This window comes from Nicotiana tabacum, chromosome 4, assembly GCF_000715075.1.
Source record: "Nicotiana tabacum cultivar K326 chromosome 4, ASM71507v2, whole genome shotgun sequence".
NCBI classification, from domain to species: domain Eukaryota; kingdom Viridiplantae; phylum Streptophyta; class Magnoliopsida; order Solanales; family Solanaceae; genus Nicotiana; species Nicotiana tabacum.
The window spans coordinates 46612412-46625500 of record NC_134083.1 but is presented as its reverse complement, the minus strand read 5'-3'; the positions used below and the strand labels follow the sequence as shown (position 1 = coordinate 46625500).

General features: G+C 35.4%; 2 protein-coding genes across 3 annotated transcripts; one reads left to right on the top strand and one right to left on the bottom strand.

Annotated features, from left to right (window-relative positions):
• Positions 1-2271: 2271 nt before the first annotated feature.
• On the top strand, positions 2272-4568 carry LOC107816512 (small ribosomal subunit protein uS2). Its single transcript, XM_016642233.2, has 5 exons — positions 2272-2491; positions 3152-3414; positions 3499-3696; positions 3873-4074; positions 4309-4568. Exons 1-5 carry the CDS (start codon positions 2353-2355, stop codon positions 4410-4412), a joined length of 906 nt encoding a protein of 301 aa, XP_016497719.2. The 5' UTR covers positions 2272-2352; the 3' UTR covers positions 4413-4568.
• Positions 4569-5055: 487 nt separating this feature from the next.
• LOC107816513 (uncharacterized) lies at positions 5056-11782 on the bottom strand. Of its 2 annotated transcripts, none has more exons than XM_016642235.2 (7): positions 11192-11782; positions 9993-10228; positions 8909-9578; positions 8163-8526; positions 7847-7950; positions 7018-7212; positions 5056-6052 (listed from the first exon to the last, which is right to left on the bottom strand). In XM_016642235.2, the coding sequence occupies exons 2-7, from the start codon at positions 10034-10036 to the stop codon at positions 5360-5362; spliced, it is 2070 nt and encodes a 689-aa protein (XP_016497721.1). In that variant the 5' UTR covers positions 10037-10228; positions 11192-11782; the 3' UTR covers positions 5056-5359. The 2 variants fall into 2 exon arrangements, with proteins under 2 accessions (XP_016497721.1, XP_016497720.1); XM_016642234.2 differs by having other exon boundaries at positions 11196-11781.
• Between the last annotated feature and the right edge of the window lie 1307 nt (positions 11783-13089).

Below are 13089 nucleotides of genomic sequence, written 5' to 3'. Positions count from 1 at the left end.
GATATTATCCTTGTAATTTTAGTTGTGAAGTTTTAAAGTCCAGGACAATAGCTATTTTTCCAAGGAAGTTTTATAACTTTATCCACAAAAACTAAACTAATTACCCTTGCCTACCCATTGATTTTTCTATCTACCAAACCCTTCCTACCCATTGCAGCTTTTGTGGGTAATTGTTTCTTTTTCTTTTTTCTCATTTTCTTTTTTATTTCTTTACCTTTTTTTCTTTTCTTTCTTTTCTCCTTTTATTTTTTCTTGTTTTTTTTTCTTCCGTTCATATGTTTTTTTCTGGAATTATATTATTCTTTATTTTCTTTTTTCACCATAATCTGGTTTTATACTCAATTTGGCTCGTTTCTTTTCATTTTTTTATTTTTATTTTTCTTTCCTTTTGTTTATTTTTTTAATTTCCCGTTCCTTTTCTAATTTCATTCAACTTTTTCTAAAAAATTTCCTTTCTTTCCCATATTACTATTTTATGTCTTCTGACACCTATTTCTTATACAATGAATATTATTTTTATGGAACTCTATCAAAAAGTTCATTAAAGAAAACATTTGCAAGGACCTAGTTGGAAGAATAAAAAAAATTAAAAAATGACTTATTTATTATGGTATACTGTTATATTATATTGTATACTATAACAGTATAATGTTACTATAACCATGACTTTAACTTTGCATAATAGCACCTAGATGATTTAACAAGTAGCAGTCGAAGTATACAATTATGGTATATTATATACTATTACTACATAGTATATTGCATAATTCTTATAGTATTTTGTTATGGTATATTGTATATTATAAAGTATATTGTTGTAGTATAGCTATATACTCCTACAATATATTGTATACTGTAGCGGTATACTATTAGGTAACTATGTTCCTCTTCGATTATTATAGTAAACTATTGCAGTATATTGTATAATATAACAGTATACTGTTGCAGTATAGCTATATAATCCTACATCATATTGTATACCGTAGCGGTATATTGTTGGGTAACTACGATCAAATTTCAGTATGAAATTCCAAAAGGTACTATAAGCAATATTTAATAACACCCACTTTGAATTAAACAAGGAATCTTCAAAATAAAAATTTTAAATTCAAAAGTTTCAAGCCCAATAATATTGGATATTCAAATACATATAAAAATGCAGATCCGGGAAGTTTACTCGAAGGTACTATAAATAATATTTTATACCACCCACATAAAATCAAACAATAAATCTTCAAAATAAACTTTCAAATTAAGGAGCTTCAAGCTCAACGATGGTGGGTCTTCATACACACATAAAAATCAGATCTGGTAAACTTAATATATTAAGTAATCGCATGTGCTACTTAAAATAAAGAAAGACCAAATTATTTAGTTATCAAATTGTAATAGCTACTAAGTAACCTTGTAAAAATTAAGCAGGTTGTTTTAATATTTTGTACTTCAATGCGAAGGCAAATAGCTAAAGGGTAGGCGGGGTAAATAGTCTGGACCGCACAAACAGTAAAAGTAAATAGTTTAGGCTTGAGTATTAAAAATAAATAATTTGGGATTAATGAGTACAAAGTAAGATTGTTTCCTTTTCAAATGCATGGCTGAAAGTTGCCAGTTGATACTATTTCTCAAAAGGCCTTTACATAAATACCCGGCAAGACTTCTATTTGTACCTCGTAATTTTTATTTTTTATTTTGTGGAATGAACCATATTTCTTCTTTTCGTAGAAACAAATTATCATCAGGTAAGCAAATATGTCATGATTCCAAGAATCTATCTATTGACTTTAAGGGCGTGGTTGGCCACCATCAAAGTGAAGTCGGGACCTAAAAGATCGAATGGAACAATATATAAACAAGTAAATCTCTTATGGGTTCCAAGGTATTTCTTTATTTATTAGGAGTTAAGGAATTTAGGTCTTGACTCAGGAGGAAGAACTGATAATAGAAACAAAACCATCCATTTTAGCTCTATATTTGTTTTAATAAAATGCTTAGCCAATTCCACGCGTCTAACCAAAAAGTCCTTTCTTCTTCTAATTTTTCAATAAGCTATACACTAACTATATATTTTTATACATAAATTATATATACACTTAATATTTTTAATTTAAACGATTGTGTATATATCTATTTAAGTTAATTCTTCTTAAAATAACAAGCAACTACCGGTGAGAATCGAATCATTAGGGTACAGAAGGCAGCAAAGCCCAGGCCCATCAGGAAAGCCTGAAAGCCAAGCCCAAACAAAGAGCCTTTTTAACGGCGCTACGATCAGAGAGGAGTTTCTCTATTGCCGCAGTGAAACCCTAGAAGCAGAGGAAAAAGCAAAGGGAGAGAAGAGAACAAGCAGTAACAATGGCGGCTACACATGAAGTAAGAACACTGACGACGAAGGAGGCTGACATACAGATGATGTTGGCTGCTGAAGTCCACCTCGGCACTAAGAACTGCGACTTCCAAATGGAGCGTTACGTTTTCAAGCGCCGCAACGACGGTAATACTCTTTACCTCCGTTATATAATATTCTCTTTTTCACTCTATCTAGATCCATGATGTTAATCCACTACCTCTTAGCTATATCTAAATAGTTGGTGTTTGCATAAGGTATAATTCTCCAATATTGTTTTGGTGCTGGTATCAGAGGATTTGGTTATTGAGATACACTTGGTTAAGCTGCTACATTTGTAAAATAGGATAATAGTACTTATTTAGCGGTTTGAAGAAAAATATTAGATCCATATACCTAGAGGAAACTAGTACCTATGCTTGAATGAAGTAAACAATATTCGGCTTGATAGTAAGCGATATGTTTTTTCTTAGTTATGCTCAGAAAACAAATACTTTGACCTTAGAGTACTAGCACATTCTGGCCATCAGTGGGCGTTGCAATCTGCTTATTATTTATATTTATTTTTGTTTATGGACTATACTATGATGATTTTCATTTCTAGAAAGATAGCTTGCGTGATTAAATGATACAGAATGAAATTATTTTGTAATGCTATCTTAGATCACTTGTGATTCTTATATCTTTTTATTGATTTATTAAGATTAAAAGATTAATTAGACTTCATAATCATGGTATTAGCAAAGTGATTTATTCACTGTGTTTATCAATCTCTCTATATACCTTTGACTGATCTTTATTTCTTAGGTATCTACATTATTAACCTTGGAAAGACATGGGAGAAGCTGCAAATGGCTGCTAGGGTTATTGTTGCTATTGAGAATCCAAAGGACATAATTGTGCAATCAGCCAGGCCCTATGGACAGAGAGCTGTCTTGAAGTTTGCTCAATACACTGGTGCAAATGCCATTGCTGGCCGTCACACTCCCGGTACTTTTACCAACCAGCTTCAGACTTCATACAGTGAGCCACGACTGCTCATTCTCACTGACCCAAGAACTGATCACCAGGTTGATATTAATTCTGTAGCATCGCTTGTTTCCTTTTTGGCGTGTGGACTATTTATAACCAGTTTGAGTCCTTTGCTTTTGCAGCCTATCAAGGAAGCTGCACTCGGGAACATCCCAACTATTGCTTTCTGTGACACTGATTCACCAATGCGCTATGTTGACATCGGTATCCCTGCCAATAACAAAGGGAAGCACAGTATCGGTGTACTTTTCTGGCTTTTAGGAAGGATGGTACTGCAGATGCGCGGTAGCATTCCTCAGGGGCACAAGTGGGATGTCATGGTAAGGACTAACTGGAAGCATTTCTATTTTCTCATAAAAAAATTCCTAACTAGTGTACTGATTTTAGTTGCTCTTCTGAAGTTAAAATAATAAATTCAAGTTTCATTTGCATTAATTTTGTATTTTGTAGCAGTTAAACATCTATTTTTCTCATATTTAATTTCTTTCTGCTGTAGGTGGATCTCTTCTTCTACAGAGAACCTGAAGAGGCAAAGGAGCAACAAGAAGAGGAAGCACCTGCCATTGCAGATTATGCAGAGTACGGTGGTGCTGCGCTTGGTGGTGATTGGTCTAGCAACCAAATCCCTGATGCTCAATGGGCTGCAGATGGCGCACCTGCTGTTCCTGCAGTTGCTAGTGGCTGGTCTGGAGATGGAGGTTAGTGTCATATTTTGTGGTATTAGTTTTTAAATCCATTGGTCACAGGTGCTTTGGGAGGACGTGGCTTTGTATTCTTTCATCTTATTTTTTGTTTTCCAATGTTTTAATGTCTCTGCTTTTTATGGGAACCTAATTGATGTTCGAGTTTCCGAGATTCTCTTGTGCTAGCATCTGCTGATGATTTTATGTACTTTTTCTTCCATTATAACTCCATATTGTCATATTTTTCAGGGGTAGAGGGAGGCTGGGACGCTGCAGCTCCTCCTCCTGCTCAAGTTGCTCAAGTTCCTGGAGCAGAAGTGATCCCTGCTCCAGCTCCTACTGGCTGGGAATGAGACTTGCTTCCTTTAGAAAGTTCTTTTTGATTAAGATTAGATAATGTGAGTTTCTATGACAGACGGTTTTGTTCACAATGCAAGTTATAAAATTTTGGATTTGGTGATGTACTAAATTATTTTAATCATTTGTAGCATGTCTTTCCAGTTAACTTTTCTTGAGAACCTTTTCTTGTGATCAAGCTTTTGGATAATCGTAGGGGTGGGCAAAAGTTCTAATCGGTTCTGCAATTTGAATTACTCAAAAACTATTTTGAGCGAGTTAGAACTGTGATTGATGCAGTAAAACGGTGTGATGGTTTGGTATTTGAGTTTGTTAGCTGGCGAGAAGTATATCCCAGCTATAATTTTCATTCGCGATGAGGGTAAGAAGTTCCCTAAATCTATATTGCCCATAGCCGTTTGCTTAAGGCCCTTTTTTTTTTCCACTTAAAGCTTTTATTACCTTAGCATATGCGATACCGAAAACTCGCGACGAGCCATTTATTACCTTAGCATATGCGATACCGAAAACTCAATATTATGAACGTGCAACATGAAAGTGCTACGCTTATTGCTAAGCAAAAAGAAAATGATAATCTTGCATTTCCATTGTTACGTGTTTCTTTGATGACCTCTTTGTATCAATTAAGAGCAAACGTGGGCAACCGGAATCATTGGCATTTTTCTGACCAAAGAGTTTAAAGCAAGTAAACTTGTGTGACTGTGTGGTTGAGATGGGTCCCTATTGGGGTTAGACCTTTTACAATTGAAAACATATCTTGGTCCAACGGGATCAGGCCCCACGACTGAGTATGGAGCCTTACTTTCCTCAAGCTGTTTCACATGGTCATGAGCTATTGAATTGGTGCAACTGAAACTGTGTATAGCCTAACAAAACAGCCCTTTGGAAACACTGACCTATGTTTTCCCTTGTGCAATCAAACTGAACTGAGGAAACTGCAAATTTACGAATATTCCTTGTGGCTTCTCATCCTTTCCACTAAGTGTCTCCCCTTCTCTTCTATGTGACGCTTCTTCTCTTCAAGTTTTTCCCCCATTTTTTTCCGCAAACCATGCATCCTAGCCCTTGTCCCTGTTCTTTTTGGTTTCATATCATCTTCTGTAAAATGATTTTGTTCCTCTAGATGAGAAGGTGACATGCTCTCTGAGCTCATGCGATGAGTCACTCTCTGTTCTTCATCGTGCTTCAGCAAGGGGGCATGCAATTCTGATGAAGATTGGCTCTTATGAACTGATAAATATGCCTGTGGATCTGACAACCTGCCTTGTTGTGTATCTCCGTGAAGTTTCTTGGGATTTACGTGCTTTCTTTCTGGACTACTAGTGAGGCTTCTGCTATTGAAACTAGGCTTACCCCTAGGAACTGAGCAGAATATGTGGGGATCCAGTGACTTACTTTTTTTACTAGCCCATCCAACTCCGTTAAGTCCTCTTTCAGCATTACTTCTCCTATCGGCTTCAGCTACTTGGGTTGGGTCGATGCGTGCTTCTGGTTTGTTGGCATTACCTGCAGATTTGTTATTAATCCATATATATGGAGCATCTTTTACGGGAACCCAGTCATCCTTTTCTGCTATCATCCAAGGGATGCATACATTCTCACAGTGTGGAAGTACGACAGTTTCACGAATAGCAGCCTGCATCAGTTGTAAAAAGCACCAGCTCAACCTCTAAAGAAAATTTAACCAATGTTTTCATAGAATATCCAAATTTAAGAAAAATAACAATATATATGGAAACATTGCCGACATGTCCACTGATATAGAATCTAGAAATTGATTCCTCTATTAAGTTTTTCTATAGTAGTCAGCATGGTGCAAAAATTTCTAGTCATTTCAATACATAAGTGCTACAGAAAGGTAGAAGGAAAAAGAACTAAAAATAATAGAATAGTTAACCACGCTTGGTGTATTCTACCTGCAGGCTGCACACTCTCTATTGGTGCATATAAAGTGCCATCATTCTCTCTCCTACCTAAAATAAAGTAATTGGATCACTCTCCTATGCTTCCGATAACTCGAAGTAGCTTCTTTTTCTGTAGTTCTCTGACTAGACACCGTAATTATCTATACAACAACAACAACAACGACCCAGTGTAATCCCACAAGTAGGGGTCTGGGGGTAGTGTGTACGCAGCCTTACCCCTACCTTGTGCAGGTAGAGACGCTATTTCCGATGGACCCTCGGCTCCAAGCAAGCATGCAAATCACGACAATATAGAGAAGAAATGCAGTAGTGTAAAACTGTAATTATCTATCTGAGACCAATTTAAATTTTTGCCTAGACAATTATCAACTTGTAGATCTTTTGAGGTGGATATTTCGATTGTGCCAGTTACCGCCAAACAGCTGTTATGGTGCTTTAAGTTGAAGGAGATAGGAGAAAAATAAAAGATGGGGAATAACACTCTCTTGTATGAGATTTTTGGTCGGTTGTCGGGAGTGGGGAATGAACAATTGTCTCCTAAATTTCAGCCCATTTTTACGTACATTGTGCCTTTGGCATTCACAGCAGTCGTCACAAGCTTGTGTAGCTGACTGGCAACCTCAATTTACTTTATGAAGGGCATTCAAATAATAGAACAGATTAGTTTCAAACTAACCTTAATTCGACTGATTAGGAACAGAGAAAGGTGTCCACTTGAGATCTTACGATCCCCAACAGAAGAGTTCAAATGGATGTCAATATCTGGCATCGATGTGAATCCAAACCATATCTGATCTGAAGGTGGTGGCTTTACATACAACCTCAATGTTCCTCGTAGAGATGCAACCCTAATCCCCAGTGAGAGTGGAACCTGAAATGTTGAAAATACAATTGGTTAGAAAACGACAAGCTTATTCCACTTGTTACAGCAGATGAACAAAAGACATATAAGATAAGATTTTCCATTCACTGCTGCAATAGGAAAAAATCAGTGAAGCACAAGTTTCATGATTGTACAATGAATCGATCCCATTTTCATTTGTGATCCATTTCACCACATTTTATTTCCCACCTTGCGTCCCCATTTTAACTGCCGTTTTCTATTCTCATCAACTAACAAAGAGAAGATAAAAGCCAACTGAATGACATGAGTTTAGTTCCCTTCTCTCAGTAGCAAAATAAGGAAGCCATTATTATAGAAAATATGCGCAAAAGCTCAAGAAAGCACAAAATAGTTATATTGCTATACCCTAACCGTGGACAGCTAACATTTTCATCCAAATATACCAAAAGTAAAGCATTAATTTTCTTCTCGTGTGCATTACCTCTTAAGCACTATTCAGAGAATTATGCAATCGGTTCAGAAGTATCGTAAGAACTCTAGTCTGCTTCAGCTATTGACATCTACCAACGAGATAGATATTTAAACAGAGCAGAGCTAGGAAGTCAATTTCAGGGAAAAGCAAGGTTGAATTGCTAGAGATAAGCAGAATATTGTAACCAACCTGTGAAACCTGCTTGGCCACAGAATGTAAAATTGATTTCCATTTAGATCCAGGAGGTGAGCCACTAGGTAAGGCATTAGAGCTTCTGCTTGCATTTGAAATACCTGATTGATATACTCTAGATTAGTAACTGATTAAAACAAAATTATTTTCCCAAAAGGAAATATTTAAAAATAATAGATTAGTTAACAAATTTACTTTTTCTATAAAAAAAAATAAAAATAACAGGCAACTACTACACCCGAACATTGAATTATTCAGAATAACTAACCAAAATTTCAGAACATAAACAAGATAAAGAGGTTTTGCTACATACGTGCTGGTGTATCACCTCCATCTCTTTGGTCCATCTTATCCACGTGGTCGTTCGAGTGCTTAAATTGTTCATCAAATTCCTCAAAACCTTCTAACAAGTCTGATTTGACATCATCAACAGCTCTTGAATCTATACTTGCATCGTCCCCTTCATGTAAATCAAGGTCCTGAACTTCAAGCCTTGTCTCAAGATCCAATATTGCACCACCAGAGTACTGAACATCTATTTCAAAAGCCCAGACCTCGTTCATGTCTGAGGGAAGAACCCTCATTGCATGTATATACGGAGGGAGGTTACCAACATCAACAGCTGCGCAGGTTACTTCACCTATGTAACTGGGGCTACGGATATTGGAGAGAGTTCTCTACAAGTAAAGACCACACTGAGTTATAGCTTATTTAGACAAAGAAAATTTCTCTTCAAGTGATCGTAAAACTTTATCGCATTAAAATATACACATGAAGCTTCAAAGTAAAATGCATTAACAACTTCTCGTCCTAAACTGATGACTTCTCTCAGTGTCATACCAAAGTTCATTTTCTTACACACAAAACATGCAGCTTGACTTCAAATGCTTTAGGATTGAGGCATAGTAGTAATGCTAGTAATTTTGGTTAATGTCCGCGAAAGGCAAACACAAGTAAACAAGTCAATCTCTACCTTAGTCAACAAAAAAGGTTTTAAAGTATGACAGCAAATAAGTTACTTTACATCTCACAATGAAGTAAAAGAAGGACATCACAAACCTGAATCCGTTCTTGCAAAGAACTTTTCATCTGCTCATTTCTTTTAGCATCAAAGAACAACCGTGATATTAGCAAATTCCAACAAAGGGATCCTTCGTCACAAAAAACCCTGTCATCAGAATCTGCATCAGAAATGACAGAGCCAGTAGAGGATACAATGGACGAAGGCGCTATAACATCCTCATTGCAAAAATCAAGAGGCTTTCTTGTTGAAGCAACTTTCATAACACCACTGGCCAAGTCAAGATCTTGGAACGAATGAGTTTTCTCACTCATCTTACGTTCTTCATAACCTGATTTTGTACTGCAGTTTGCCTTATTTTCTGGAGCATTCTTGGTAGTTTTCTTGGCAAATTTTTTCAGAAATTGACGAACTTTTGACGAGGAACCATCAGGCTTGCTTGATTTATCAACTAATTCAGCACCAAAACTAGAAGATGGTTTCATAAATGAAGGATATCCTGCATTTAATCTTGTCAAGTAATTCCCGAACTCTAAGTTTAACTTCGCCAACCACTTTAGTTTTTCTTCATCCTCGCAAGAAGCAAGACGAAGGGCTTTGCACCATGATTCCTTCTCCCAAGACGTCTCAAGGTAAATGTAAAACATACTACTTCCTTTATATATAGCAGATGCCCCATTCTCAATTTTAATTGGGTATTTTTTTGCCCTGTAACAAAAATTGAAGCACTAAGCTATGTTAGTTTATCCTTTCTGATAAATAATTAGAGAAGCATTTTACTTAACGCGTGGCAGATTTTTTTTAATAAGATATAGAAGATAATTTTCTAAGTAAAAGGTTTTCCTTAATTACCTTTTCTAATGAAGTTAAAACCTGTTTGAATATTGGTTACAGCTTGGAATTCTAAGATAAAATTGCTAGAACAAAGGAGTACTCTGTAAATATTTCAACCTTCTGAGCTTGAGGCGAGTAACTCAAAAGTACCTAGCATCTATGTTGCTCTCACTCTCTAAAAATGTTTCTGGGTGAGTGTTGCGGCATCATTTTGGAGAGTCTGGGCAACATAGCCTAGCATAACAACACACAATTCAAAAAGGTAAAGTCAATCATGTCTCAACTTACCATTTTCTAGAGGACAAGCTTGAAGCAGAAACAGCCGCAACCATGCAACCTTTGAGTGGAATTTCAGTACGGGAACCATCTGATTCTGTTAGAATGAGAGAGTGATCCTTGATTTTACCAAATTTCTGAACAGGTATTACCTCTAAGATCTCTTTCTGGGCCTTTTGCTGCTTTGTAGCTTTGTCCACATTTGAAACTTTTGGGATTCTTTCAGATTCTAGAACCCATACTTTCCCCTAGGAGATGAAATATACATAATATACTATAAGTTAAATTTATCAAGTCCATTGAGGAAAGGACAGGTGCTTGAATAGGAAAAGAAAACTCAATCTGAATGATACAATACTAATAAACATGAGCATTTGGACCAGACATGTTCCCGGACAAATATCCGCACAGAATTATAAATTCTAATTGCAAATCATTGCTGATTAAATACTAATCTTCTCACTAATTGTGTAAGTTCATTTAGCAGTAACTATAAGATGATATCTTCATTGTTTTCTACTGTAGTGCATGATTAGAGTGGTCTTTACTGTTTATGAGATTATATTTGGAATACTCTCAGAACTTGAGAAGCACAAAATTTACTTTGAAGTATTAGTGGTACAACATTGGGATGGTCTCCACCTAGAAATGATAATTTTCAAAAAATAAGTATTGTGCGACAAAAATGTGCAGTTTGTGTGTTGCAAGTTTGGTTCCTTATACAACAACTAGCACACCTCAATCCTAAGCTAGTTGGGGTCAGCTATATGAATCCTTGATCTTGGCCTAATTCTGCAGACTCTTTGATGAAATAATGACAAGTAATTATTCAATACCAGAGACCAAGTCCTTGTGACCAGTGACCGCCCAACGGAGCCTCAATTCAAGCCCTAGACCGCTCGACAATCGTTACATTCACAGTCCAGATACTCAATTCAGACAACAATATGAAGAGAATAAACCATCTTGAAATGGGGGCATAGTGAAAGAAGTACCAAGTAAAGGGTGCGCGATCAACAAATCACATACTCCCAATTTACGTGACACATTTTCTTTTTTAATTTGTCTAACAAAATGACATCTTTTTAGGTTTGAAAACAATTAACTTTAAACTTTTTATTCTACACAAATGTCTTAACTTATTTTAGAACAAAAGTTTCAAAAGTCTTTTTTTTTTCCAAAATTAGGCGATAAGCGAAAAAAAGTGATACCTGCCTGCTTCTTATAGAAAGAGGGATCAATATCTCCAGCAAAAGGCAATGACTCTTCAGTTGGTTTTCCTTTACCTCCTTGACGAGAAAGTCTTCTCATAAAACACCATATCAACATTACAATTCCAACAGCTTCCACTGCAAGAACCGTTACCCCTCCAAGAACAAACACTGTTAACATCAGCATCATCCTTTTTTGTCTGAAATTCCCCCCTCAGACAAGAACAAGAAATTTCACCAAATTTTGCAATGTCAGTACAAACCCATTTTTTAGACGAATCTCCAATTCTATAGGGGGGAAAAGCCAAAAAGGAGAGGTAAATCAGTTATTGGAGACACGATTCCTCATGCAGGGCAAGAGAGAAATGGGCGCTTAAGCTTTGCTGTAATTAGAAGCAACCGTTAACAATATTTGGCGGAAGTTACGCTTATATTTTACTATGTTTTATTTTATTGAAATAGAAAATAGTAAGATCGATCAACCTTGGACTTGCACGCCAAACGGAGTTGCGGTATTCGATGTTCTATATATAAACCAAAAAACAATCATCGTAATTTCAAAGTACATATTATTTTTTTATTATGCTTCCAAAAAGAAAGGAGTCAGCGTTCAATGATAACTTGCTAAGCAAAACTGACACTTGGCTGTTGAGAAAAGAATTGCTATTTTGGTCCCCAGATCATATTATTCCTTTGGGAAAAATTGCTATTTTGATCCCTGAATTATTATGTTATTTCAATTTTGTTTCTCTAAATTATTGACTATGTACCTTTAACCTTTGATTAATTTAAATGTGTAATTTTGATCCTTAAAATTAACTGGAGTTAAATAATAGACATCAGAAGATTATTATAAAAAACATCAAATAAATAGTTTTAAAAAGTCAAAAGATTTATACTTTAAACATATAATTTTGATCCTTAAAACTAACGAAAGTTAAATACTTAAGAAAAATATTATGAAAAATAGCAAATAAATAGTTAAGAAAAAGTCGAAAGGGAAGGAAAATAAAATTTTCATCTGAATTCTTTATTTCTAAACTATCCAAAATTAGCTCCATTAAATCGTATGGGGTAAGGTAATTCAAAAGACAAAACTCCCAAATGTCCAAGAACTATACAAAAATAACAATAAGAGACGAATAGCTATAAAATAAATAGAAACATGCAAACCTTGTTGCCTAGTATGTACATGAAAATATGTAAAATTTGGGAGTTGGTTTAGGTAGTCATTGCTGGTAACCCTACCTTGAATGTCTTCTCAGTCGATATCTTTTACTTATGCTAGGATTGTATATACTAAGTAGAGGTGGCAAAATGATTAAAAGAAAATAGTTATCTATCTATATTATTTATTAAAAAATGGGGTGGATAATGAAAATTTTAACAACGGGTCGAATATGGATAAGAACCATATTATTCACTTAGAAAATGGATAAAATTGATAACTAATGAGTTAACTTTTACATTTGTAAAGACTCAAATTGGGGGTTCCTCAAGTTTCGAAGACTAGGAATTCTCCCAAAAGTAATTATATTCAAGAAGCCATGGATAATATGGATATCCATATTATTCGCCGGATAATCTATTTTTTTATCCGTATTAAATATTGATCGGGTCGGATAATTTATCCATTTTTAAAAATTACCTATTTTCGACACGTTCATATCCAATCTGACCCACCCGTTTGCTACCCCTAATACTAAGAGAGTCAAAATATGTGTTAATAATTTCTAATAGCATAATTATCTTTTCTACCAAAAAAGCGGCAATTACTAGGCCTATTGGGAGAATATATCCAAGTTATTTAAGAGCAATTTATGCAAATACTCATTGAGCTTAAAATAATTACCCTTCTCTACCCAATTGAAAACTATTTACAATATGTATCTACCCAG